Source organism: Wyeomyia smithii, chromosome 1 (assembly GCF_029784165.1).
Source record: "Wyeomyia smithii strain HCP4-BCI-WySm-NY-G18 chromosome 1, ASM2978416v1, whole genome shotgun sequence".
Taxonomy (NCBI): domain Eukaryota; kingdom Metazoa; phylum Arthropoda; class Insecta; order Diptera; family Culicidae; genus Wyeomyia; species Wyeomyia smithii.
Window position 1 is genome coordinate 88144051 of NC_073694.1, and position 24521 is coordinate 88168571.

Consider the following 24521-nt stretch of genomic DNA (forward strand, 5'->3'; position numbering starts at 1 on the left):
AAGTAACAATATTTTTATTTATTTTTCTCCTAGTTACTATTTGGCCCGATTCAAGGATGCCTATCGTCAGGCTACTATTGATATGATGTTAGGAAATACAGTGTCGGCAGAATCTGTAAACGCCCTGGGAGGTCAAGCAGGAGCAGTTGATGAAACGGATTCTCTGGAAGGCGCGGAGCATGCTCGTTTGTTGGTTGAGGACTGTCGACGTTTGCTACTTGGCACAACACAGTTTCCATTAGGAGCTTGGGGTCTTATTGATGCCGATCCAAGGTGAGTAATTGGAATGTTACTTATCGGCACAAATATTGGAATAACTCTTTAATTTGTGTTTTCTGCACAACTTGAAAAATATTTTTAATCCCCTAGAAAATAAAAAAAGTTAAATGGAAAAATTATACTCTTTAATAGTTAAAACATTTCGTGTTCCGCGCCAACTCGTCCAGACGTTGGCAGACACATCTCAGAATTCTATGAATCTTTATGGGTTTGCAGGCCATATAAAACTGAGTACCGTAAAACGGGGTATCATTGATCAGCGGGGTAAGATTGATCAGTTTTACCCTTCTCATTATTAGTTGAAATAAAATTGCTCCGTGATTACTTTTGCTAAATTTGAGTATAACATCTTAGTCTTGTGGCATTCGAGGTCTGAATAATATTGCCTTGGTTGAAATTATTTATTTTTTTAATAAACAAATTTTGGAAATAATTTGACCGTTATATTTCTGAGAGTACACACTTACATTTAATCACCGAATTCGTTTTTTTTTCAGCGACTTTTCGACAGCTGAGCGTTCGGTAAAACGTTCGGTAATATAAACCACTACCGACCGATCAGTAATCAAATTGTTGTTGCTTTTTGTCATTATTACCGACCTAATTTGTGAAAACGGCGAATGCCATTAGTTGCCAAAACCACCGATCAAATCTGTAAGTTGTGTAAGACAGTACCGGAAGATCTGTGATGTTTGTTTTTTGTTCACTTTTAATTATTTAAGAAAACCAGAAATATGACGTAAATTTATATGATTATTTTTATTCGAATGTTATTAAAAATTTTAACTATTGAAAACCAAAAAAAATCAAAAATCGACGTTCGCCGCACCAAATTTGCATGAGTGAAAATCAATTAAACGTTTTTTACTGCTGTGGACTGTGCATGAACTTCATGCCAGTTGTGCTCATAGTTTCAAAGCCGAGGATCTTCCGGATGTGTCCATTAACATGGCGGTGTAAACTATTTACGTAGCATGCAACAGATGCTCGGAAGTAGAAGCAAATAATGTGATGGTTTGATGCCTAAAATATTTACAAATTTTATCATCATATACTTACGAAAAATTTGTTCTATGCGATCATCTTCTTGCTGAAGTTGTTGGAAAACGTCCTCCATTTTTTTTTCGCAGTAACCTCAATGTTCAAACGAACCGAGAATGTGACTTGACAACCAGAAGGAGAACAACGAATAGAGAAAATTTGACAGCGCTGTAGTTGGTCCGGTAGTTTTTCACCAATATTCGGTAAAAGTTTAATTTACCGAACAGTGCAGCAGAAAGTATAGCAGTATTCAGTAAAATTATTTGTTGAATACAGAAAATATGTAAAGTTATATCAATTTTACAAACTACTCTGTATTTTCTCAAACTTACCGATCGAAATTGTTATAATAATTACCGAACTTTTATTATCTGATTGAGTGTGTAAGAAGTGCCAAAAAGCACTTTATACTAGTCGAATATTGAACATTTAGTATTCATTGACATGTTTTCGAAATTCGTTATTTAGTTTTCTCAATCAACTAGAAAAAAAAATTAGTCAAATTTATTACATTAACAGTTAATTAATTTATATTTGTTAAGAAAGTCCAGTTTTATGCTCTAGCCAAGACATCATCCTGGCCTACGCCAGGATGTTGTCTTGGCTAGAGCATAGAACGTAAGCGGCTAGAGCTGGCCTATTGATACGTTTGTTGTTGGGAAGGCCATGCATATATGATCAACATACGTTTTCTGAACATAATTATTTTACAACGATTGCTGACTTAGAAAATACTTCTGACACATCTCGTGACCAACGTTTACGTTTTTCATCATCGGAAGGTAAAATTACATATGGCATAAAATGACATACCGTGGCTAGGTGCAAGGACAGGACTATCCTCCGCAGTAAGAGCAGTCAAGGAGAACGTGATGTCAATCCGGGAAGCGTCTCTAAACATGTTATCAAAGTATTATCTAACATTTTTATTTAAAAAAGGTTTCAAAACTATTCAAAATTGAAACTGATCAAAGTTACCCCAAATAAGGAAAATTGAAACAACGACGAAAAACAAATGTTTTTAATGTTCAAGATTTTCGAAGGGCTTTAAAAACTAACTTCTCAAGTTCTAAGGATGCCAGTACTGGTTTTGAAAATATGAAACCTGTAATTTCAGTTGTAAAATATATAAATACTCACGAAAATCGACATGTTGCTGACATTTTACGTAGATCAGACACCTGCCAATCGATTTCTGAGATTTTTTACTCATTATAAGATATAATTTGACTACCACTTTTAGATATTAACGCATTACCATTAATGCTCATACATACTCGATATTATTCTGCTCTGTGAAATATACTAAAACCATGGCAAAACCGTTTCCGTAGAATCACCGTTTTGAGCTCAGTTTTTGTCCGATTTAAGATCTGTTTTTTTTAAAGATGGGTAAGAAGATGCTAATATGTGGACAAACTCATGGTATTTTGATTTTTGGTCTTAAAACAAAATGGCGTCTAAAAAACCTCAAAAATTTTCGATTTCTCAAAAATTCAAAATGGCGCTGTTGTTGCCGCTTAAGTTGAAATATGTTCAAACTCGAGGAAATTTGTTTTCGCATAAAACTTTATCAAAAAATCATACATAGAAGCCAAGGCAAAAAAATTGTTGCACTGTGTTATAGGATGGTCGGTGTGCGACCAGTCCGAACCAAGCCCCATTTTTTTCGAAATTTTAGTAACTGACGAGGCGGGTAAAATGTTGTATTAGGGATCGCAAGTGAAACTTGGCTGCTGACAACTGAGTCGAACAGTTTTGCAGGCGAGCTATTTGTCCAAAATCCAGCCGACTCGCCATCTGTAATATCAAAATTGGTCAGGCGAGTAACTCGCCGCTTGCCTCGTTTTCTGTGATAAGCCAGTACATATAACAAAAATTTCCTAAAACTTTGAACGCCGATTACTCGAAATAATGTTTTTATAGCTTGGTTCGATTTTGTTGCACGCCGATCATATCATATCTGCTAGTTCGTCACCAGCTCCATTTTTTGCGGGAATGGAATGGACTATAAGGAGGCATGATGATGTCATAATCGCACGCAACCTTCCAAAACCCGATAAAACAACGATACACGATCACTGACAATGACTAAAAATTGCATAAAAAAACTGCTGTATGCTGAAGAATAATTTAAATTTTTAAGAGATCGAAAAGATCAAATCGAAAAGTAAACGATCTTTTCGATTTTTGCAAAGCTAACGAATCGATCAAAAAACTTGAAGATCGGCGCAAAAAAGATCGATTTTTCTTAGATCGATCCAAGATCGAACAATCCTAGCCGAACTTTGCACTCGTATTTGACTTAAGGTCCGAATACACACACGGCATGACAACGCCTTCCTGACGAAAATTGTCAGTACCTTCTTGAAACATTCCAATGTACCTACCACCTCCCATCAGAGATGCCAGAACTATTTCGTGAAAATCCGTAGATTAAATGTTAGCAACCATGCACTTTTCGTGTTCCTTATGGGTCCTGCAACAACTGTGTAAATTTTCAGATCGATCGGTGGAATTATATTTTGCGCCCGATTTTCTAAGTTTCCATACGATTTTCAAAACTTATTCTCTAGAGATGCCTGGCTGGCTCCTAAAAATATATCAGTACATGATATTTGTAGGAAATTTTCCTGGAAAAAAGTTTTCTGAAAACCGTAAGGCGCTAAAACGTCTAGAATTGGTGTCATCTGATTTTTTTTTCGCAAAAATCGTTTCTCTGGGACTTAGTTGTTTTCTAATTGCGAAAGGCAGAGTTCAAAATGCTTAGAATTTATCTTTTGAAATTAATCTCTAGTCTCTCGAAATAGCCTGTATAATGATACTAGCTGATGCCCGGCCCGCGTTGCTGCGCCAATAAGTTTAAGACGACAACGGTATACCTATCAAATGTACTTTATTTCAAACAAATATCACCATGTTATATGTACATAATGCCTTATTCATTATGCCCAAAAATCTGTTTTCCTGAATCCTGTTTCACCAATGTTCCAATTCCTATCAAAACTTTAATAAATTGATGATTTTCTTGCTATTTGGTTTCTCGTGTATTCAGATTTGACAGTTCACGCGGGAATTCTGACAGCTGTCAAAGTCTAATGTACTCAGCTTGGTTTGCCATTTCACCATGAACAGACTTACGCCTGAACAACGCTTACAAATAATCAAATTTTATTACCAAAATTCGTCCTCCGTTAAAAATGTTTTTCGCGCATTACGACCATTTCAGTGACGAAGCTCATTTCTGGTTAAATGGGTATGTTAATAAGCAAAATTGCCACATTTGGATCGAAGAGCAACCAGAGGCAATACAAGAATCGCCAATGCACCCAGAAAAATGCACGGTTTGGTGCGGTTTACGCGCTGGAGGCATCATGGTCCGTAGTCCGTAGTTCTTCAAAGATGCTCAAAATCGCAACGTTACAGTCAATGGCGCTCGCTGTCGCGCGATGATTTCTGATTTTTTTGGCCGGAAATGGAAGAGCTGGGTCTTGTTGACATGTGGTTTCAGCAAGACGGAGCAACGTGCCACACATCGCGCGAATCAATGGACATATTGCGGAATGAGTTCGGTGAGCAATTCATCTCACGAAATGGACCGGTGAATTGGCCGCCTAGATCATGCGATTTAACACCGCTAGATTATTTCTTGTGGGGTTACGTTAAGTCTTTCGTCTATGCGGATAAGCCAACAATAATTCCAGCCTTGGAAGACAACATTACACGCGTTATTCGCGAGATACCAGTCGAAATGCTCGAAAAAGTGACCCAAAATTGGACTTTACGTATTTTTTTTTCAAGGTGGCGGGGAAATCTGCGGACAGACACCTGAGAAAAGAACTCAGGGTGTGGGGATGAGACTAGAGGAGAGATGCTGAGGTAGTTACACTCCTCCAGGCACCTAATGGTCCCTGTCCCGACCCACTAAAACCCCTCCAGTCTCCAGCCCTGATCTTCCCGGAACGACGGTTAAGTATTACGTCGGGGAGTGGGTTTTGTGCGTGATGCACCCTCTTTACTCTTATTACCTCCTAGCTAACTACCTGGAGACTGGTAGTTAGCTACCGCTGGCGTGTTGGTGGTTGACCCGCCACACACGTTGTAGCTCCAAGACAATCTGAGAGGCGGCCGCACAGGCCGCGTTCCAGATGTCCGGGTCGTCGCACATCCTCCGGACAAGATTGTCCGGAGTAGTGCCAGGCCCGCTCACAGCCATCATGTTGCTCCTCGCTCTTACGAAACGGGAGCATACGAAGAAGACATGCTCTGCAGTCTCCTCCTCTTCCACGCACTCGGGACACATGGGGGACCCCGCGTGCCCGAATCTGTGCAGGTAGAGCATGAAGCAACCATGGCCTGACAGGATCTGTGTCAGGTGGAAGTTCACCTCGCCATGTCGCCTCCCGACCTGGCCGGATATCTCCGGTATAAGTCGGTGCGTCCATCTGCCCTTTGTGGAATTAGACCATTCCCTCTGCCAACGGAGCATCGAGAATAACTTTCTGGTGCCTCGTATGCCCCTTATGTCACGTTGGTCGAAACACTCGCTGTCCTCCTTGATGGCGATGCTGATAGGCATCATGCCGGACAAGACACAGATTGCATCGTATGACACCGTACGATACGCACTCACAACTCTCAGGCACATGAGCCTGTAGGTACTTTCCAGTTTACCGCGGTAACTGTTAGTACCTAGCGCTCTGGACCATAATGGCCCACCATATCTAAGTTTGGACGGAACCACGCTGGCAAGAAGTCTTCGCTTGCTGCCATAAACCGCTGAGCTATTGGACATCATACGAGATAGTGCTGCAATAGCCGATGAGGCCTTCTTACAGGCATAGTCGACGTGGCTCCCGAACGTGAGCTTGTCGTCGACCATAACCCCCAAGAGTTTCAACGATCGCTTTGAAGTGATGGTGCAGTCTCCGACTCTGACCACCGCCTGTTGCTCCGATTTACGGTTGTTCACAACCGTGACCTCCGTCATATGGTGCGCGAGCTCCAGTTTCTTGGAGCGCATCCAGCGCGTTATGTCGGCTTTGCGTCTCTAGCGTTATGTCGTCTGCAAAGCCGACGATCACAACCCCTACAGGAAACTTTAGTTTCAACAACCCGTCATACATGACGTTCCACAACACCGGGCCCAGGATGGAACCTTGCGGAACCCCTGCGGTGATTGGAACGCACTTCTGACCCTCCTCTGTGTTGTAAACCAGTAGTTTTTCAGAATCTTGTACAGCGACACCGGTATCTGGATGCTCCTGAGCGCGAGCGCTATGGAGTCCCAACTGGCGCTATTGAACGCATTCTTCACGTCAAGCGTGACGATTGCGCAATAGCGTATTCCCCTTCTCTTGCGCTGGAGTGCTATCTACGGACTTTTCGTATTGGCCATTTAAAACGTAGCCGTGGCCAACATTTGAATGAGATTATCTTTAAAAAGTAAATGGCATAAACCAATTTACCGGCTCAAATAAAGATTTCATACAGTTTTGTAATTTTTATGCGTTTTTTTTAAGAAATCCAAATTCTTAAAAAATCACCCTTTACATCGGGAAAATAGCAATAGTTAAAATTGTTAGAAACTTGACGGAACGTTATTATATTAAGTTTATTTTATTAGCTAGCTATAGCGCTGTCCTAATCTTCAATCAAGCAACACATGCAAAAAGATCCAGGTGCCAAACGTGAACAAATTGAAACCGGTTATTCTGATTCAAAATGATTCGAGAAGTGTATTTGTTTCACAATTGAAAATAGTATCCATCAATGTTGATGACTACCTGTACCCTTTTCAGATGGGCTTTATAATGTAGAGGTCCAAGTCATTGTTGAGTGAAAAATAATTGTTTCTGTAATTCGAACAAAAATAACTTTAAAAAATCCAGTATTAAAAATGTTGTTTAAGAATTAGTAAAATCAATAGAATCAGTATTAGCCCAATTTACTTAGTTTCAATCAAGTATTTATCTGGTAAGGTAAAATTAGAAGATTGGATTGCAAAGCCACGACCACAATATTGACGTAGTGCTACATATTGCTGTTTGTTACATTGCTTGCATTTTTGCATTCAAAAATAATCGCAAAGGAAATGTTCGAAACATACTTTTTTTCCAATAATTCTGTAAATGATAATCAATAAGGTTACTATGAACAATCTTGTATCAATATGTTTAAGTCAATAACTTTTACTAATCTCTATCTCTATCTTGGATTTGGCTTCTGAAGTCGATTTCGGGCCTCTGGGATTTATTTTGGTTCCAACAACAACCATATTGGGTGGTTCTTCGGTTATTTACGGATGCCGGATATCGCCATCTTGTATTTGAAAACGGCGTCTAGATTTGATTTCCGATCTCTGGGTATCGAATGATCATATTAGGCTATTTTCCAGCAACCCGACGTTGCAATTTCGGCAGACGTCTAAATTTGTTCTCCGGTTTCCGGACTTCATCGATCCTAAAACGAATGTTTTTGGTATTTCTTCCGTAACCGCAAGTTGTCACTTCGGATTAAAAAATGGCGTCAGGGGTCGATTTTGGCCTATGTGCATCGTCTGATGATGAAATATTTATTTTGGGTGGTCTTTGGTGATTAATGGAAACCGGAAGTCACCATCTTAGATTTTGAGACATCAGAACACTCATATTGGGTGGTGTTCGGTCATCCTTGGTTGTTTTTCAAAAACCGGAAGTGGTCATATTGGATTTCCAAATTATTTCGATTTTCGACCGTTAGCTATCATTTTGATTCCAAAAATAACCATACTTTGTAGTATTTGGTATGGGAGCTGCGTAGCTGCAAGGTTACAGAGTTCGCTTTGTCATGCGGATGGTCGAGGGTTCGAATCTTAGTAGAACCAGGCCATCCGATGTCAAAAAGGACTTAAGCATGGGTTTATTCTCAGGCTCCCCACCAGTTACCCTTTCTTTACGCTGAAATCTACAATTCCTTTGCGTGTTTTCCTCTTAACAAAAAATAAGTCCCTCTCATCAATAAAACTGGCCAGAAGGACGCACGACGAAACTTCTCCAGGGAATTATAATTGGTGATATTTGGCAAGAGGAACGAGTGTCGGTATAGTAGAACAGTAAGCGTTTAAGGAAGAGTATCACATTACACACAAGCACTGATAAACAATAATAATAAGCATGCCACTTCTCAATAGCGGTATTGCTATTAACAGAAGTGCGGGATACAGCAGACACCTGGGCATATCTCACAATAGATCTACGATTCTGGTCGCAGTGAGGAAGTCCATACAGGAAAAAAAAAGTATTTGGTATATCTTGTATTTTTAAATAGCGTCAGGATTTGATCTCTGGTTTCTTGGCATCATCTCGGTTCTGGAATGACTATTTTTGGCTGTTTTCCAGCAACCGGAAGTTGCCAGTTCAAATTTCAAAATGGCGTTTGGGAAGGAATTTTGGCCTATATTCATCATCTCGATTACAGAAATACCCATATTGGGTGATATTTGGTCATTTCCAGAAACCGGAAGTCGCCATTTTAGATTTCAAAATGACGTCTGTATTTGATTTTCGGTCTCTGGACACAATTCTGGTTCCAGAAATACTCATATTGGAAGGTATTCGGCCATTAAGGTTGTTTTACGAAAACCGGAAGTCACCACATTAACTGGATTCTGAAATGAATATTTTTGGCATTTTTACCGCAACCGGAAGTTGCCACTTCGGAACAAAAAATGGCGTCAGGGGTCATTTTTTGGCCTATGTGCATCTTTGAGATTACGGAAATTTTCGTTTTAGAATGAATTTGAGCATTTTAGGCAGTTTCGTGAAAACCGGAAGTCACCATTGTGAATTTCAAAATGGCATATAAAGTGGATTTCCGAACATTGTGCATCATTCTCGTCCTGAAAATATCTATACTTGATGGAATTTGGCCATCTTTTGCTATTTACTGGAAACCGGAGATTACGCCATCTTGGATTTCAAAACAGTGTCTGGGGTTGATTTGATTAACTCTGATTTTTGGAATAATAATTTGTCTTATTTGGCCATTTTAGGATGTTTTCCAGAAACCGGAAGACTCCATTTTGAAATCGAAAATGGCATATCATTCCGGTTCGATAAAATACCAATGCTGGATCATATTTGACCTTTTTTCAAACTCTCATTGGTTGAAATCTGTGTTTATAACATGTCTCGGCACTTTTCATTTATACAATAGTTTACCTCATAAAATTATAATTTTACGGCATTTTAATGGACGTGCAGCTAATTTTCCAGTTGATTGTAGAATTTGTAAAAATCAAGGAAATCCTTTGACACAAAGTTAACACTGAGACACAGAAAAATCAATGTCACAGGAATATACCACGTATTCAAGAAATCACGTATACTAAATAATACGGTATCGTGTTTGATTTTGGAGTTTACAAATAACTATTATTGCTAACCCCCCCGGGCAATGCTAATGAGAAAGATAAAATTAAGTTATTGCAACAAATACGTTGCTATAGGACCTTTATATACTGAATGATATGATAATCAGTCAGGCGGTTTCAAAATTGATATTGGTTGACAACATTCATCCACTTTCTTCCCCTCCTCTCAATGTCGTGAAAGGCTCGTATCATACTCGAAAACGCTTGTATATAAATTTTACGATGAATTTGTCGGTGATTTACATATAATAATAAGTTTGATATAACCCCTTGGCTACGCCACTGAAACACAGAAAAATCAATGTCTTAAAAACATACTTTAGAACCCACATATACAAATTGGCACAGTATTCAAGCTTGGTATAAAAGAATTTACAAATAACTATTTTGCCCCTCCCCTCATCACGTAATGAAATATATGAAATGAAAAGTCGCTGAAACACATCACCCACTACAGCTTCCACATACCGAATTTGATGATGATCGGTTCAGGCGTTTTAAAGTTATAAAAGAGTGACATGGCTCATCTCCCTCCTTATACTTACTTTACTACGCCAATGAGATGTTGAAAAATCTCAAATGACACACTTATGTTACATTAATACGCCTCACACAAGAAAATCCCCTGCATTTCAAGTTGAACGATTATTGTTGAAGACGTTTTCAAGTTTATAGAGTACTGGGCATTTGCCACTGGGAGTCAGAAAAATAAATGTTATAGAAACATACCCACCTACCGAAATTGGCACGGTAATCAAGTTAGGTGTTGAGGATTTAAAAATAGTAAATTATCCCCCCCCTTGCCACGCTAATGGAATATATAAAGTTCAAAGTCGTTGAATTATAACAGCTACCAGAAACTCTACATACCGAATTCAATGCTGATCGGTGCAGCAGTTTTAAAATCATCAAAGGTTGACATCGTTCAACCCCCCCCCCTCTCATCATTGCAACGCCTCTGAGATTTCAGAAAAGTCTAACATGGCACAATAATGTCGCAAAACTACATCTCAGACTCAAAAACATCTGTATAAAAATTTGCACGGTCATCGAGGAGGAAGTTTTCACGTTTATGGACCACAAGTTCACTCCCCCTTGCCTACGCTTATGACTTAGAGTAAAACTAATATTTCAGGATTACACCGCGTACTTGAAAACCCCTGTGTACAAATTTTCACGGTAATCGGTTCAGTAGTTTTTGAGTCTATAGGGAACAGACAGACAGACATTCGCCTTTATAGATATAGAATACACAATAACTAACATTGAATACATTATGTTTCATTAGGTTGGTTCATTTATTCGGCATAGGGTTGTTCATAATATTGTGTAAAAATGAGTATAAAATAAAAAAATGAGTTTAAAATAAATAACTTCTGTTCGTTTGATTGGTGTGACGTCTTCGACAAAGTTGTAGATAACAATTTTGTCTTTCAAAAAAAAACACTTAAAAAAATTATTTATTCAAAAACAAGTTAGAAGAAAAATTAAAAATTAATTATTCAGAAGAGCTCATTTTTTAAAAATCTGATTTTTTTTTAATAAAACCTACAAAAGATCGAAGGAACTTACATCTCCTTTGTTCTGGCTGTTCAATATGTCGTTGGAAACTGGAGTCTTCCCAAATATATGGAAAAGCTCATTTTTAGTGCCTATTTTCAAATCTGGCCGTAAATGTGACATACGTAATTATCGTGGAATCGCTATTATCTCTTGCATACCTAAACTCTTTGAGGCAATTGTCAATGAAAAGATATTTGCTCAAGTCAAAAATCGAATAACTGACAAACAACACGGCTTCTTCAAAGGCCGCTCTACATCCACAAATTTACTTGAAGTCGTAGATTACTCATTGAACGCAATGGATAATGGGAACCATGTTGAAGCTCTTTATACAGACTTTAGCAAAGCATTTGATCGTATTGACATACCAATGCTACTTTTTAAACTGCAAAAATTGGAATTAAGTCTGGTCTCCTGAAGTGGCTTGAATCATATTTAACAAACAGGCAACAAATAATAAAATTTAATGGAAAAAAGTCAAATCCCATTCAAGTTACTTCAGGTGTTCCCCAAGGCTCCCACTTAGGACCACTTCTTTTTATTTTGTACGTAAACGACATTTCCTTCATCCTCAAAAATATTAAAGTTCTAATATATGCCGACGACATGAAGCTGTTTTTGGAAATAAAAAGTCAAGAAGACATCAATGTATTTCATAATGAAATCCACACATTTTACATCTGGTGTAAGAAAAGCCTACCTGAATTAAATGTAAAAAAATGCAATGTAATATCCTTTAGCAGAAAACTAACAACGCCCAAAATTGTAATTGCATTAGGGGATCAGAATGTGAAGAAATGTGATAAAGTTAGGGATTTAGGAATAATCTTAGATTCTAAACTTAATTTCATCGACCACTATAACACTATCATACACAAGGGAAACAACATGTTAGGGTTCATCAAACGCTTCTGCTACAATTTTCAAGACCCGTACACAATCAAAACTTTGTATATAGCCTATGTGAGGTCAATACTGGAATACTGTAGCATTGTGTGGTCTCCTCGTCCTGGCGTACATGAAGAAAGAATAGAATCAGTACAAAAGCAATTTCTACTATATGCTATTCGTAAGCTAGGTTGGACCGCACATCGTCTTCCGTCATATGAAGCACGCTGCATGTTGATTGACATTCAAACATTAAAAGAACGGCGAGAGTACGCGATGGCTTCATTTGTAAACGATATCGTTTCGCAGAACGTTGACTCAGCAGTACTACTTTCTAAATTGAACTTTTATGCACCCATTCGACAACTTCGACACCGTAGTTTATTTGCTCTTAACCATCATCGTACGGAATACGCAAAAAATGGACCTATAAATAGTATGATGAATTCTTATAATCAACACTGCGAAGCCATTGACTTTACGATGTCCCGGTATAAACTAAAACAGTATTTCAAGTCCTTGAGGCTGAGGACACAAAATTAATTTGTTTTATGTTCGTGTATAATTTAGAAATTATTGTAACCAGTCTACATATATGATTGACGAAATAAATAAATAAATAAATAAAAGATTACCAAAACAATGAAACCAGTCTGATCATTTAGAAATCAAGAAAAAAAAGTTATCATTAAGAATTGAGAATATTTTTACAGTCAAAACGGTTTATTTGATTGGTATAGTGTATCTGGCAAAGTTGTAAATAATAACTTTGTTCTTCCAAAAAAATGTACTCTGTGGAAAAAAAAATTGAAAAAAATTTAACTTTTTTAAGTTAAGTAAAGCGGGCAATGTATGTAGTTTCGCGGGAATGCGAAGATGAACGGGAATAGAAGGTGTGACTAGAATTAGAAAAAAATTTCCCTCGTCCAGACGGGACACGAACCCGTAATCTCCGTTGTCTCCGGCAAGGTGTTTTGGCCAATTAAACTACTGGGTAAGGGTAACTCTTCCTAAGACCAATGTCGAATCACCCTCTACTATTGTGTTCCCGCATCTCAGCACGCCGCGATGAAACTGCACACACTGTCCTGTGGAAGTTTATTTCTGTCAACTGAGAGAGTGGTCTCTTTACGCACACTATGTATAATGACTTATTATATCTACAGCGGCGCAAGCGATGAGACACGTCAGTTGGTGGCCAACTCCCATGGAAGGCGTATCACGGAAGAGCTCCGTTGTGCTAATTTTACTTTACGAACTAATTTCATTTTTTGTCATATTGACTTACATTTTAAGTTTGGTAAAGCGGGCAATGTATGTAGTTTCGCGGGAATGCGAAGATGAACGGGAATAGAAGGTGTGACTAGAATTAGAAAAAACGTCTGGACGAGGGAAAAATGTAAATAGCTAAAAATGAGGTATTCAATTAAAACATGACATTTTACCCACCTATTGGTAGCGTAAAAAGGGTTTTAGAACGATCTATTTCTTGTTCCAAAAAGTGACAAAAATAGATCAAAACGTATACCAGTTTCAATTTTTTTCAATTTAGATCTGGTATAAAACAAAATTTACACCACCGGTACAGCAGTGAATTTGAGTTTGTTTCAAAAAATAGTACAAAACAACGATTTGGGCCACCGCTGAAGATGCTCTTAGCAAATTGAGTATTTTTTTAAACTTTCTGGGCCAAAATAAATTATAACAAAAACAATATGGTCAGCGTGCGACCAGACCGAACCAAGCGCCATTTTTAAAAAAAATTGACTTATTAACACTAGTGGATGCGAAAATTGATAACCTATCTTTCACAAAAAAACGAACAATTCAGAATGATATCATAACAAAAATTGTCTGTAGCAGCTTGCAGGAAGCATAGAGTAGTGAGGGCAAAAGTACGCACTTAATTGTTTTTGCAACAGAACTATTGCAAACAATTATCATAAAATTCGGTTTTGTTTCCAAGCGGTACATGAACCTTTCGCCTTCAAAATGTATTACCAGAGTTTTTCGAATTTTGTTTGTAGCATAAGAATTTCACTTTTTAGAAAAAATACTCAGATGCGAACTTTTACCCAGCATGCGGGGCAAAAGTTCGCAGTTTACGGGGCAAAAGTTCGCACTGTATGAGCAGTGTATTTATTACACTATGCTTAAAAAAGTTGTTTTTCGCTGGTTCTGCACTAATTTTTTTCCAGCTGCGTTAGAGCGGTGCCCCGAAATAACTTTCTTACTTCCGGAAATTCGGTTTTCTGGGGATATGTATGGTTGTTTCGGTGATAAATCCCAAAAATGGACCTTCCAGAAGTGATTCTGATAGAAACAAATTAATACAATTTATTTTCGGAACCGGGGTGATACATAGAGACCCGAAAACGACTCCAGATGCCATATTAGATTCTAAAAAAGCGACTTCCGGTTTCCGAAAAACAACCAAAAATGATTGAATACCACTTAATACTAGGATTTTCGGAATCGAATTGATGCTCTGAGATCAAAAATCAACTTCAGACGTTATTTTTGAATTGAAGATGGTGACTTCCGGTTTGCGGTAAACAGTAAAAATTGACCAAATACCACCCCATATGAGTTATTTCGGAATCGAAATGATGCCAAGAGACCTGAAAACGATCCCAGACGCCATCTTGAATTCCAAGAAAACATCAAAAATTTACCAAATACCATCGCAGATGAGTATGCTGCCAAGTAGGGATGGGCGTTACTACCATCGATACCAACGGTATCGATACTAGGGGTCGCGGTATCGAGTATTTTGGCATCGATACTCACCGCGAGAAACGAGTACCGGTATCGATACTTTCTAAATGATGATTTTTAGAAAAAAATTGCAGGTCTAATACCGATACTATCGAAACATCGATAATCGGTACTCCACCAGCCGATACTTCGATACCTGGTATCGAAGTTTATTGAAGTATCGCGATACCAAAGTATCGATACTTTCGTCAGCATCGCCCATCCCTACTGCCAAGAGACCTGATTACGACACCAGACGAACCAGAAGTCACCATCTAGAATTTGGAAATGGCGTTTGAAGTCGATTTTTTGTCTCAGGGCGTCATTTGGTTTTAAGATATACACATATTGGGGGGTGGCCTCAGAGATCATCCCGATTCCGAAAATACTCATATTACCTAGTATTTGATCACGTTTTGTTGTTTTCCAGAAACCGGAAGTCGCCTTTTGGAATCAAAAACAGTGTCTGGGGTCGTTATCCAGTCTCTGGATATCATCTCGATTATGGAAATACACTCATTGGAGGGTATTCGACCATGTTAGGTTGCTTTCTAGAAACCGGAAGTCGCCATCTTGAAATTCACAATGGCGTCTGGGCCATTTTCCGATCTGTGGACATCATCCCAGTTGCGAAAATAAATGTTGGATGGTATTTGGCCTTGTATTTTACATTGTTTTTTTGGCCTCTAGAAGCTCCTATCTATTCCGGACGGACCATTTTGAAAGCATATAAACAAAACTGTTAAAATGGTTGTAAGATTTCATTTAAAAAATCATGAAACCATAATATTCCTCAGTTTCGGAGCACATCCGCATATCACTAGTTATTTTTGAGTAATTTCTGTACAAAAACATCCATATTAAACTCATTTTTTCATTACGGTTAATGGCGTACTTTTGCCCAACGGTTTATGCGTACTTTTGCCCACAATGAGTTTTGCAACTGGTTTGAGTTTTATGACAAACATCAAAATATTTCCGGCAGAACAAATTCACCCTACAAACTACAATTGTACAAGAGTTTTTTGGGCTCTGTTGTTTTCGAGTTTCTGTAGGTTCCGAATAGGTCACCAAAACTAAGAAAATTAGATCAAAACAACTCAAAACACAACTTTCCTCATAGCTTCGCCCCATTTAACGGAATGTTCACATGTGTGATTAACTGACGTTATAATACTGCAAATTCATACAATGTTGCCAGTTTATTTTGCTCGTATGCTTTGAAAAGCTCAATGCGTACTTTTACCCCGTGGGTACTTTTGCCCCTCACTACTCTTCGGGGTTGTCAAACTTTGAACGCCGATCACTCCAAATAATGTTTTTGGCGCTTGGTTCGGTTTGGTTGCACGCCGACCATATCTTAGTTAGAAAAAAATAGAGTTAAAGAGTCATTTAAAAAAAACCTGAAGTCATACCAAGACTTGTATTAAAAAGTTTTGGATTGAGAAATGACATATACATTTCACCGCAAGTTTTGAAATAATATCAAATTTTGAAAAATCAGGGAAATTCAATATTTTTTCGTATTCATATAAATTCAACTGTTAATTTTCTAACTTTGTAATGTTGAATTCAAATTAACTAATAAACAAATGCAGTTAGGAAGTAAGTTGTTATAAACTTTTCAATTAGAAATGTTTACTTAAACTTTTTAAAATCATGAGAACATAAATGTTTTGCAAAATGTTAAATTTGACTTTTTTCTTATAAAACTTAACCTTCAATAAGAAATTTACATTTCATTCCACCATCCTGAACTTTGCACCAGAAGTTTTGTTATAACTTCAGGTTTCGTCGAAAAGAAAATGAGGAAATTTCAACTCTATATTATGTCTATTAAGATGTAGTGTTTATTTATAATTTATTTTGACTAAAAAATGTTTTTTCGCGGTGTATATTTTTTGTGTAAAAATTACTAGTTTTCTGCAGTTCATTCTCAGACAGTTTTTTTGTACAACTAAAGACTTCTGAGCTACAATACTTCAAATTAAACACATACAAAAATGCTTACGTTCTTCTAGAAAATTTTTCTTGAGTCTGGAAAAATTGTTTACCTGCGAAAAATATGTTACACATTACTTTACTATTACATTTACTAGATAATACAATACCGTAGCATTGAATTGCCTTTTCGTCTGCGGTATCGAAAGCATCATGTATCAGTTATATGATTCGAGCATCACAGTTACTTAAAGATTTGTGTTTTCGATACGGTATACGTCATGAGACCCGGAAAATTGCACAAAACTATATCACTGAGATAGTTACAAATGTTCACATCGTTGCACAAGGCAATTCTATTCCCCCAACAAAAAATTTAAATTAATAAATAAATTAATGAGTTAATACACCATTCATTATTTTAACGGTGTTCTGACACAAGCTCCTATAACACCGTAAATAATAAATCACATAAAGTCTCCTGCATTCATCCATCTGTGCAAAATCACTTTCTTTTTTGCACCATCAGCGCAAAGCAATATGTGAGACAAGCTCGCGAGACGAGCTCACGTGAATTCGCACGCAAGCTGTCTCGTGTACGCGACACCCATACACCCATGCGCTCGTTGCGTTGAGAGACGAGAAGGGTGGTCGGTATTACCAACTTTATGAAAAACCGATAAAAAACCGGTATTTTCATTTTTTTGGATTAATACAAACCAGGGGTGACTCGTGGACTTGGAATGACGCTTGTCCGCCGAAAAACGCAAGTCATTCTCTCTGTACTATTTAAAAATAAAACTGAAAAATAATTCAAGATATAGGGTGTCGAACGTCTCCGGCAGTGGTTTTCTTCGGCTGGTTTTCTACCGCACTCTTCTGCAAAAACCTGCCGAAGACGTTACCTACACAAATTTGGATTTGAAATTTATTTTTTTGCTTAATATCTCAGGTTGCATCTATGTACGGACGTCTCGCTGCATAATTATGATTTTGCATTTATGAGTACCTATACTTCATCACGGTCCAGTTTTTTTTGTAAGTTTTGGACATTGCATTGTTGATCTCTTGTGGTATATTGTGTACAACACTGGATAAATTTAACAGTGTTTGAAAAACTTCAATGAATGAATCTAGTGTTATGATTACGAAGAACATAATTTTGAAACTCATGTTAACAAAATAAAACCTAAATTATTCCACCTAGCGGTGAGACCCAGCCTTTCTCATTCGAACTTATTATTTGTTGAAATAGATTTACACCAACACTTAAAAATACACCTTGAGCAAAATCATTTCAAATGACCTGGAAATACGCGAAAATTTAATCGACCATTTTTGATTTGAATGAAACTTTGCACACGTATTTGGCTTAGCAAACTGGGCTACAATGCTTCGAATAAAACCTATGCCAAAAGGCATACGCCCTTTTAGAATGTAACTCATGGATGTAAAAAATCTCTCCATCTGTGAAAAATGCTCAGTTTGCTAAGCCAAATACGTGTGCAAAGTTTCATTCAAATAAAAATGGTCGATATTCGACCATAGGTCATTTGGCGCGATCTTGCTCCCTTGATAATTTCTGCTGGATTTGTTATTCATTCTAAACAACAAAATATTGGTATCCAACAGCACAACTGTACCGAACATTTAATATATAACATATGAACATACATTAACACATATACATGCAAATAACATTAAATTCTTTCAAATATATGATACGATTTAGTTTTTGATCGTGGTATAATCGATTTGTACTCATATACTGCGTATACATATTCAGATTGTTTATGTCAACTTTAGTCAGTAGATTTCAAATAATGTATAATTAAATGTTGTTCCTTATACATTAATTTGAATGATCTTATCAGTGAAAATGAAATTCTTTAACGCAGTTGATATTACTGATCGTTTCTAAGGGGTATCCAATGAATGGCCAACTACCAATCAATATGGCTTCTTGAAACCTGGATTATACCCAGTGGCCAGAATCCGACCTAAAACCCAATTTTCAATCCAGATGACCACTGCTGGTTGCCTGATAATCATAAAATCCATCATAAAATTGCCGAACTGCTTAATCTGGGTATTTCTATGGCGAAGATGGCGACAGTTTCCGATCAACAGCCTAAAGTGACAAATATAATCCAATACGATTTGGGGAAGCGGTATGATACCCTGAGGCCAGAAATCATCTTCAGACACCATTTTAAATTTCTAGATAGTAGCTTCCGGTTTCTGAAAACCAGTCTAAAAGGGACAAACATTATCCAATGTGAGTTTTTCAGAACCCGGGATGATGCTCAGAGCCCAGCAATCAACTTTATACTTCATTTTGAAATCCGAATTTGCGACTTCCGCTTTATGGAAAACATCCTTCAATTGTCAAATACATTCCAATAAAGGTATATCAACTCTTTGGGTTCTAGAATATTGTTGTATTCGGAATTCGGAGTACTCGGAATTTGACGTAATATTTGTACACGCAAAGTTGGATGGTGCGAAACCAGTACAAAATTGTGCGTTTTTAGCGCAATTGTTGATGTAATTCGGAACCAGTACAATGATTGCGTGTTGGGCATAACGCAATTAATGCTCTAGCGTTTCTCCAATGTATTTGGCAGCTCCAAACTACTACACCTAAACAGTTTCAACTGGTATCAAGCAGCATTGCAAAGCGAGCGAGAAGCAAAACCTTTTCCTCCTTTCTGCTTGAGGACGAGACATATGTTACGCTTTTCAAGTCTTTTGCACACACGCTTTCGAGATACTTTTTCTTCTTCATGCCTTCCTCTGAATAGCAGCAAGCACGTATCGACAGTATGAGTGAGACTAACAACACTGGCATCTAGTATGTACAGCACTGGTGTCTCGCTCATTTCGTAAAGCGACGAGACATCGTCTTGCGCGTCGCAACCCGAACCGAAAAAGAAGCGAAAGAGCAACCTGCAAATTATATGTGACGTATCTAGTCTCGTCGCACGTGCATGGAAAATCTACGAGCAAGAGAGAAAGAGCAGTCACTAATACACTCGATGTGAGAAATAAAGTGTCGGTATATGATACATATTCTGATTTCAATCTATGTCAATGTATTCGCAGTACAACTGTTGCGTTATGCGTTTCACACATTTATTGTGCGATTTCTGTGCAACATTTGAGCGAATCGGGAAGACACAATGATTGTACAAGACTTCAACTTTTGCGTGTACTGAATAAATAGTTTTTCTATCATAATGACTCCTAATTTCGAACTTTGATCAAAGCAGCTAGTTTTACACAGCTTTGGAGGTTTGATTCTCTTTAAGTTTGAGGAACAACCTGTTCGTTTAACACCTGTTTTCTTTAAGTAAGTCGTGTAATCTTTGAGAGATAAACTTTCAATATTTTTACAATTGAACACATAATGGTTAAAATAAAAGTCCGATTACAATAGTCAACACAAGTGTTGCCCCGATGATCAAACTAAGAAAAAATGAAAAAATATAGCTTTTCCTGTGAATTTTTTTCTTTCTAGGGCACCTATTGTGAGCTTTAGAGCAGCTTTTTTTTCGATTTTGTCAACCAGTGTTATAATCAAAGGAAATGGGTACCAATAAAGCAACTAAACCTCCAATTTAAAACTAAGATTGTTGAAATCAGTCATGCCAACTTTGGCAAAAAACGAGTGAATTTAAAAAGTTTTCTGAACACGTTTCTTTTCAAAACCTTCGAACTACATGTTCGAATCATAAAATTCGTTATTTAAGGGTTTTGAAGACAGTCCGTTAATTTGATACCTATTTTGTTCAAATCGGTTGTGTAGTTTCTGAGATAATAGAGTTTCATAACTTTTATATTTTGATACATAACAGAGAAAGTTACAGTCCGATTATAATAAAATTCAATAGGGCTTTATCAGGCAACTAGACCTTTCTAGTGCAACTTATTTTGTGGAAATCGGTCCATCCATCTTCGAGAAAAGTGGGTAAGTTCAAGCAGTCTTAGGAACATGTTTCTTTTCATAGCCTGATTTCACATTATTATACATAACGGGCAAAGTTAAAGTCCAATAACAATAAAATTCAATATGGGGCAACAAGACTTTCCATATGACACTAACTTCATGAAAATCGGTTCAGCCATCTCTGAGAAAAGTGAGTGAGTTCAAACAGTTTTTGAAACACGTTTCTTTGCATAACTTTCTAACTACATGTCCAATCATTATAAAATGATTTTACAAATGGTTCGAAAAACAAGCCCGTTCTTTTGATACCAGTTTTGTTCAAATCGGTTGTGTAGTTTTTGAGATAATGAAGTTTTGTGATTTTCACATTTTGATACATAACCTCGAAACTAAAAATCCGATTACAATAAAATTCGATAGAGTCTTATGGGACAACTAGACCTTTCATTTGCAATTAATTCCATGGAAATTGGTCCATCCATCTCTGAGAAAATCGAGTGAGATTGGGAGAGCACACACACACACACACACAAACACACACACACACATACAGAAAATGCTCAGCTCGTCGAGCTAAGTCGATTGATATACGAGATTCGACCCTTTGGAGCACTTTTATACCTTTGGTTTTTTCAGTGATTGCTATACCTTTCTAGGAGAAAGGCAAAAACATGCAGATTTTTATTTCAATTTTCATTTACATCGCAAATCTTAGTTTCAAATTAGTGAATAACTTCAAAATTCTTAGAAAAACAATTTTGAAACTATTGAGAAGAGTATATGAATGAAGAAAAAAAAATGACGATTAGACCAGAATTTACTTTTTACGAATCCGAAGGAATCGAAGGTTAATACTTCTTTATTCTGTTCGTTGGTCTTTAAATAGTTCGTCCAAATTATTTATTATTATAATTATTTTATTAATTTTAGCTCCTGCTGGAGAAACGAAAAACGTGGCATATGAACAAGTTTGGAACTTAAATAGAAATAAATATTTGAAATGAGAGGTTGGTAAAAAATATATAAAAATATAGAAAATTATAGAAAATGCAGAAATTTTTACACGAGCAAATCCGGGAACATTCAGTTAGTTGCTAATGAAAGCCCGCTGCGGTATGAACGAAGAAGCTTTGACCATGCTACAGCTATTTAAATTTCACTTTTTCAAGGAACAGTAAATTTTAGGATGAAATTCTCCATAGGTTGATTAATTCATCCTGTAAACATTTTTTACCAACAAAAAGTATACTCCTGATCCAAATTTATATGTATTTATTATTTTTTTAGTTTCACTTTTAAATAGCACAAAATGAATAATGACCTGCGTTGATTGTGATTACTGCCTAGTTTGATTTTCATAATTTGTAGTTAAACTGGTAGGTTCAAAACCTACGAGTTGCCTCTGTGAGTATGAGTGTGTAAAGAGATTAGCTGTTCTACTTAAAAAATAAATGTTTTGCTATATTGATATGAAGTTGTTTGACATATTATAGATACACATAAACACATTGTCTGAATCGATGCAGAACAAGCAAAAAGATAACAAAAACCTAAATTAATCCACCTAGCAGTCAGACCCAGCCTTTCTAATTCAAACTTAATATTTGTAAAACTAGATTTACATGAATGCTTCAATTCAGTAAATGTATATTCACTCTTTAGGGTTCTAAAAAATTGATGCTGTAATCTATACATATAAAAATGCAGTCCGGTCTGTCTGTCTGTCGGTTTGATCCATATAGGCTCGAAAACTACCGAACCGATCGACGTGAAAATTTGTATGTAGGGGTTTTTGGTGCCGATAAAGGTTTCTATGATAGTTTGAGACCCCTTCCTCCTCTGGAAGGGAGGGGTCCCATACACATGAAACATAAATTTCTGCACAACTCAAGAACAAACCAAGCAAGTGAAACCGAATTTGGCATGTGGATGTTTTATGGGGTAACAAATATGTCCATAATAGTTGGACGCCCCTCTATTTTCTGGAAGGGAGGGGTTCCATACAAATGAAACACAAATTTCTGCACATCTCGAGAACTAACCAACTAAATAGAACTAAATTTGGCAAGTAAATATTTTTAGCATAATGGTTTGACACCCCTCCTTTTTCTATAAGGGGGGGGTCCTTTACAAATGAAACACAAATTTCGCACAGCTCAAGAACCAATCAAGAAAATACAACCAAATTTGGTATGAGAATGTTTTTAGAGGTAACAAATATGTCCATAATGGTTCGGCGCCCCTCCCTCTTCTGAAAGCACATGTTTCTGCACAAATTTCTGCACATCTCGCGAACTAATCAACTAAATGGAACCATATTTGGTAGTTGATTGTTTTTAGTGGTAACAAATATATTCCATAATCGACCTCAGGCAACATTTTAGATTATAAGATGGCAACATCCGATTTCTGGAAAACAGCCAAAAATGGCCGATTTCCATCCAATATAATCAAATCCGGATCTAGAATGATACACAGGGGTCAAATCAACCACAGATACCATTTTGAATTCTAAGATGGCGACTTCTGGTTTCTGAAAAACAGCTGAAAATGACCAAATACCACCCAATATGAGTGTTTCTTTAACCAGTATGACGTTCAAAATCCAGAAATTGTCTCCAAATGCCATTATGAAAACCAAAATGGCGACTTCCGGTTTCAACATTCCGGAAAAACAACGGCAAACGACCAAATACCACCCAATATGGGTATTTCCGGAATCGTAATGATGCACTGGAGCCACAAATCGACTTCAGACAACATTTTGAATTGTAAGATGGCAACTTCCGGTTTCTGGAAAACAGCCTGAAATGGACGATTCCAATTAAATATGAGTATCTCCGGAACCAGAAAGATGCACAAAAGCTATCGAAAATGGCCGATTTCCGTCTAACATGAGTATCTCCGTATCTAGAATGATACACAGCAGCTGAAATCGACCACAGTCCCCTTTTTAAATTCTAGGTTGGCGACTTCCGGTTCCTGGGAAACATGATCGAAAAACACCCTATATGGGTGTTTCTTCAACCCTAATGTCGCTCAGAGGCCAGAAATTATCTTAAATACCATTTTGAAATCCAAGACGGCAACTTCCGGTTTGTGAAAAACAGCCTAAAATAACCAAATACCATCCAATATGAGTATCTCTGGAACCAGAATGATGCGATGAGCTAACAATTGATGTCAGGCACCATTTTGAACTGCTTAATGGCAACTTCTAGGAAACAGTCGAAAATGACCGAATAATACTCAATATGTATATTTCCGTAATCGAGATGATGCATAGAAACCAAACATTGACCCTGGACACCATTTTGAATTTATAAACGAAAACAACCAAAATAACTAAATACTAAATATGTATTTCCGGTGTCAGATTGATGCCAGAAAATCTGCTGAAAATGACCGAATACCACCCAATATGAATATATTCAGAATTAAGGCGATGTAGAGAAGCCAAAAGTCGAGGATGTTGTCATTTCGATAAAACCAATCATTTCAAACGATTTGTTATTTGACTTTGATCATATCCTATGGCCGATTCGTCGTGCATTTGCAGACTTTAAACACATCGCAAGGAATCAATGAATTTGGAACGATCAAATAGTACGACACCACATTTAAATTATGTTGAGGCCACATATATCGATCAAAGCAGGTATAGTTTCAAATAGTCTTTGAATTGCTTTC

The 24521-nt window shown here is 37.2% G+C and overlaps 1 protein-coding gene across 3 annotated transcripts in view; it reads left to right on the forward strand.

Moving 5' to 3' along the window:
* LOC129718364 (phosphatidylinositide phosphatase SAC2-like) overlaps positions 1 to 24521 on the forward strand; it is a 57021-nt gene that overhangs the window by 12621 nt on the left and 19879 nt on the right. For all 3 annotated transcript variants that reach the window (XM_055669092.1, XM_055669100.1, XM_055669081.1), the window contains one exon: positions 34 to 273. In XM_055669092.1, the coding sequence (XP_055525067.1) occupies positions 34 to 273 (240 nt within the window). The remainder of the gene's footprint in view (positions 1 to 33; positions 274 to 24521) is intronic.